This window comes from Aptenodytes forsteri, unplaced genomic scaffold (genome assembly GCF_000699145.1).
Source record: "Aptenodytes forsteri isolate BGI_AS27 unplaced genomic scaffold, ASM69914v1 Scaffold194, whole genome shotgun sequence".
Classification (NCBI taxonomy): domain Eukaryota; kingdom Metazoa; phylum Chordata; class Aves; order Sphenisciformes; family Spheniscidae; genus Aptenodytes; species Aptenodytes forsteri.
The window spans coordinates 658,377-663,970 of NW_008795243.1; the positions used below are offsets into that span (position 1 = coordinate 658,377).

At 37.3% G+C, this 5,594-nt stretch overlaps 1 protein-coding gene across 1 annotated transcript in view; it reads right to left on the minus strand.

Moving 5' to 3' along the window:
* Positions 1 to 2,079: 2,079 nt before the first annotated feature.
* The window catches only part of SRD5A1 (steroid 5 alpha-reductase 1), a gene marked incomplete at its 5' end in the record, with an annotated part of 24,914 nt that continues 21,399 nt past the window's right edge, over positions 2,080 to 5,594 (minus strand). The window contains one exon of the mRNA XM_009278714.2: positions 2,080 to 3,917. Coding sequence (XP_009276989.1) covers positions 3,851 to 3,917 — 67 coding nt within the window. The remainder of the gene's footprint in view (positions 3,918 to 5,594) is intronic.

Below are 5,594 nucleotides of genomic sequence, written 5' to 3' on the forward strand. Positions count from 1 at the left end.
CCATAAATTAACATTATGTGAGCAAACCAGCTAAACTTTTAGTCAAGATAAATATTTAGCAGCATAGCACCAGAGCAAAACTGAGGCATCAGTACAAGTTTTCCGTAAATGATAAAGACTACTGACTACAGAGAGCTACAGCTCTTGAATATAAGGAGACATACTGAACACTGAGCAGTTTCTCTCACTGTTTACTATTAAAAGAATCTTTGCCTTTTCATAAAAGACCAAAAAAAAAGAACCAAAAAAGAGGTGGTAGATTAGAGACTAAAGTGCTGCAGCCAGATATTTTTTACTGGTTGTTTGTCCCATTAGTGATTTTTTTAACAAATAATCCTAAAGATATGAGATATTAATTCACCATAAACTATGCAAGCATTTAAACACCTAGAGTAAATAGTGCTCTTTGAATCCTGTAGAGTATTTTTTCCCCTAAAACAGATTTTGATAGCTGGATGATTTAGATACCAAGATTTAAAAAACTGCCACAAGAATGCGATAGGGTTTAGAAATATCTAGATATAGGAGACTAGGTTTCTAAAACTGTCTTCAGAATATGCTTTAAGCGATCCTGTTGAACTTTTATTGTCTGCTAACTCCACTTTAGCATTGAGGGGTAAATCATCCTCCCCACCATCTCCCCAGGGAACTTCATGATTGAGTGTTCATCAAGACAGCTAGGATCAAATGTCAAATTAGAGTGTGATAACAAAAACAACAGGGGAAGCTTCCTGTAAAACACTAAGGAAAGATGTAAACACTAAAGAAATTATTAAACAATTTGAGAATCAAGTAATGACACTGGCATCAAAGGAATGGGTATTCCTATGTTCTCCCAAAGCTGGGCTTTTCGGATATTGTCTGAGAGCAGGATCAGTCACCCCAGTCAACGTTATGAGGAGCAACTGGCAGTCCGATGGCTTAGCTGTAAGTAAGTTATCATCACTGCAGGACTAGCTATTTCTCTCCCCTCCTTCCTTTGGCTATTTTGGCTATTTTTGGCTATTTTCAGTCAATAATGATTTCTAAACGCACTGACATTCACATCCCATAGGCCTTTACTTTTCCATTTCTGTAACAAGAGAAAGAACACAGATAAGCTGTCAGAGCGTCATGTTTCAGATCCCCATCCTGCTGTAGGTAAACCATAAATTAACATTATGTGAGCAAACCAGCTAAACTTTTAGTCAAGATAAATATTTAGCAGCATAGCACCAGAGCAAAACTGAGGCATCAGTACAAGTTTTCCGTAAATGATAAAGACTACTGACTACAGAGAGCTACAGCTCTTGAATATAAGGAGACATACTGAACACTGAGCAGTTTCTCTCACTGTTTACTATTAAAAGAATCTTTGCCTTTTCATAAAAGACCAAAAAAAAAGAACCAAAAAAGAGGTGGTAGATTAGAGACTAAAGTGCTGCAGCCAGATATTTTTTACTGGTTGTTTGTCCCATTAGTGATTTTTTTAACAAATAATCCTAAAGATATGAGATATTAATTCACCATAAACTATGCAAGCATTTAAACACCTAGAGTAAATAGTGCTCTTTGAATCCTGTAGAGTATTTTTTCCCCTAAAACAGATTTTGATAGCTGGATGATTTAGATACCAAGATTTAAAAAACTGCCACAAGGATGCGATAGGGTTTAGAAATATCTAGATATAGGAGACTAGGTTTCTAAAACTGTCTTCAGAATATGCTTTAAGCGATCCTGTTGAACTTTTATTGTCTGCTAACTCCACTTTAGCATTGAGGGGTAAATCATCCTCCCCACCATCTCCCCAGGGAACTTACTGACTGAGTGTTCATCAAGACAGCTAGGATCAAATGTCAAATTAGAGTGTGATAACAAAAACAACAGGGGAAGCTTCCTGTAAAACACTAAGGAAAGATGTAAACACTAAAGAAATTATTAAACAATTTGAGAATCAAGTAATGACACTGGCATCAAAGGAATGGGTATTCCTATGTTCTCCCAAAGCTGGGCTTTTCGGATATTGTCTGAGAGCAGGATCAGTCACCCCAGTCAACGTTATGAGGAGCAACTGGCAGTCCGATGGCTTAGCTGTAAGTAAGTTATCATCACTGCAGGACTAGCTATTTCTCTCCCCTCCTTCCTTTGGCTATTTTGGCTATTTTTGGCTATTTTCAGTCAATAATGATAGAATTTTTTTTACACTTATTTACACCACTGAACAAATCCTTAATGACAGCCAAGACTTCAGTGCAGTAAGTACTGTATAAACATGGCAGGAAGGAGAAGAGGAAGAAACAACTGTTAAGCGGAAGCTTGGGTCACAAAGTCCTTTTTCGCTGCCCATTTCCTGAATGTACTTTTTTTAAACCAATATATACAATTTTAAATATACATCAGATATGTTACTTTGATTACTACAGCAGTGTAACTCACCAGCAAAGACAGAATTTTGAGCTTTAGACAAAGCTTACTGCAATACCATAATGGAAAACTCAGCATCTGACAAAATTATATTACCAATTTGTTTTGAAGAACATAACCCAACATACACAGCGTAGACAGATCAGAAGACGCTTGACAAAAGTTTGATTTCCATAGATTTCCAAAGTATATTAGCAGCAGATTTGGGGGATTTTGTGGGGTTTTTTTGTTTTTTGTTTATTGTTATTATTTGGTTGTCAGGGGGGCTTTGGGGGGGTGGGTTTGGTTTTTTTGGTTTTGTTTTGTTTGTTTGGGGTTTTTTTACGTTTTCTGTAGTATCTCTTAGATTTTTTCAGCAATTCTAAAAAAATTCTTTAATATCACAAGCATGCAAAGGACACAGATGTGCCTGAAACTTGAAAGTCAGTATGCTTGGGATCCCATCATGTTTTTGAAACCCTTCTGGAGTACTTCAGGAGAAAAATGTAGGGATGCGAGAACTGACATTAATAAAACAAGCAGCACTAAAAGTTTACAGATTTTTGAATATAAAATCATCTAGACCTTTATCAACAGGAGAAGACACTTGATTTTTTTTTTTTTAAACAGCATAGTACTGTAAAAATCTTAAGATATTTTTATAAAGTAAGTTAGAAAACATTACACAATTGTTAACAGTGCTAGACCGGCCTAAGAATCCCAAATAAAGAATGCCTTCCAAAAATAGCGTTGAGTAAGAAAACACATACTGAATATTGAGATAGTTATCAAATTTGAGAGGTAGATGACAATCTATTATTTGAGAAAGGTAGCACTACAGCTGTTCATGTAAATGGCATTAAGTATTATCTATACAGTGTCCATATCTGTGAAAGAGTGCGGAGAGGAGGAAGAACACTGTCTCTCACCTAACAGCAACTATATTCATCTAATGTCCTTGGTCTGTATCATCGGTTCTCCTGGAGATGCAGGTGGGGGGAAGAAAGGATTGGGAAGGCAAGGAAAGAAAAAAAAAAAATCAACCCCGTTTGTGTATGCAGGCAAATAACAGGCAGAACGCACCATCCAGATTTCAGTGAAGGTGATTGGGCTCACAGTACAATCCTCAGGACAGCGTGGCTACATCAGGTGGAAACAGCAGAAGCCTGTATAGGCAGAAAAGGAAGCATCAGAAGTCCTCTACCGTACTTCCCATGATGTGAATTCAGACACGCTGCCTAATGTATTTATGATGGTGCTCCACTGTTGGAAAAGCTTTTCTCTTCCTATTCACCATGTCCATCAGATTCTGGGTTTTCATTAAGAGGAAAAGCATTAACTAATAGCAGCACTGATGCAAAGGCTTTGTCACAGTGATGATCAGATTGGGTTGTTAACCAGCCAACACTTGTAAAGCGTTAGCTGTTACAAAAAGCAGCCACTTCAAAAACATTGTTAAAAGCACAGCTCAGTACACAAATGGGATCACAATTTTTCTGCACTTTGGGTAGTCTTCAAATTTCTCAAGGTACCATCTGAAAAACAAAGACAGAAATCTGATGAGTACTGAGTCTTCAAAATGCTGAGGAGGAAATTAAGTAATTGTACATTGCGGTCAATTTAATCCATATATTTTCTGGCTACAAACCAGAAAAAATGCCTTTAGAACCTACTCCAGATAGAAAACTGCCATTTACCACACTCATCCTAATGACATCTAATCACCAACTACAACAAAACAAAGTTACTGCTGCCAGCAATGGGAAATCAAACTAACAGATGTGGCTAGAGCAGCCAGGAAAAGAATAGTCTGTTGTAAAATGTATGTTGTTATGCATCCTAAGTATTTGTATTTTAGAAGTAGATGGGGGGAAAAACATTCAAGGGGACAACATGTCAAATTGTATAATGACTTTATGTGGAAGCAAGGGCTACTTCACATACTGGAATGACAGACAGTCCTGTTCTGGATAAAAACGTCTTCAGTTCCAGTCAGGATATGGATAATCAAACTGAATGTGACAAATATTACACTAGCCTTACTGCTAATCCCCCTCAAAAACCATCACTATTTTTGAATCCAGACAATTTTAAAAGAATAAATGCATAGTGCTACCCAATGTTAGTATTTGTCTGGTCACCTTATATAACAAATACGTTTACTCCCATTTTCAAATATTTATTCTTCTGCTTCTCTAAAATAAAAAAAAGGAATTAACTTCATCTGGGCTCCTCAAAGATGCAGGTATTCATATTATCAATAGCTAATTGCAAGATCAAAGCTGGAATAATTATATAACAATACGTTTACTCCCATTTTCAAATATTTATTCTTCTGCTTCTCTAAAATAAAAAAAAGGAATTAACTTCATCTGGGCTCCTCAAAGATGCAGGTATTCATATTATCAATAGCTAATTGCAAGATCAAAGCTGGAATAAGCAAAGAACAAAACATGCAATGCATGATTACCTGCAGCTGTGGGATACCAGCATTACACTATTTATCCTTTTCAGTCATTTATTCTTATTTTTTCAAATTAAACAGACTACATCAAAATATTTCTTCAATTATATGGATTTGCTTTTTTTAGTTGCTTTTTTTTTTCTGTACCCCTCTTCCATTTTTATGCATTTCCTTTAGTGCAAATTACTTCCTTTAACAACCTTTAGCTTTTCATAACGCCCTGTAAGTCAAGAGCTCTGAAAAAGTTCTGTCAAGGCTTAAGACAGATGGAAACCAACCATGAGTTGGTTTGAGCCTGAACAACATAAATATATGAGGAGAGGCTGAGGAACCTGGCATTGCTTAGTCTGGTGAGGAAGAGACTAAGGGGCCCTGTTATTGCTACCTACAGGTACCGGAAGGGGAGCTATTTAAGACAATGGAGCAAAACTATGAATGACGTGAACTCTTGCAGCTGGAATGCAGTAGCCCCATGCAAAGGTGCAGGCCAGAGATGGACTGGCTAGATAGCAGCTCGGCACAAAAGGACACGGACATCCTGGTGGACAAGTTGAACATGAGTCAGTAATGGATCCCTGCAAAGATGAAGACTAACTGCATACTGGCCCGCTTTAACAAGCATAGAGCCACCAAGTCAAGGGAAGTGCTTATTCTCCACTATTCAGCAGTTGAGAGCCTGCATCCTCATTACTGCCTCCAGTTTTCAGCTTCCAGTGTGTCCTGGTTTTGGCTGGGATAGAGTTAATTT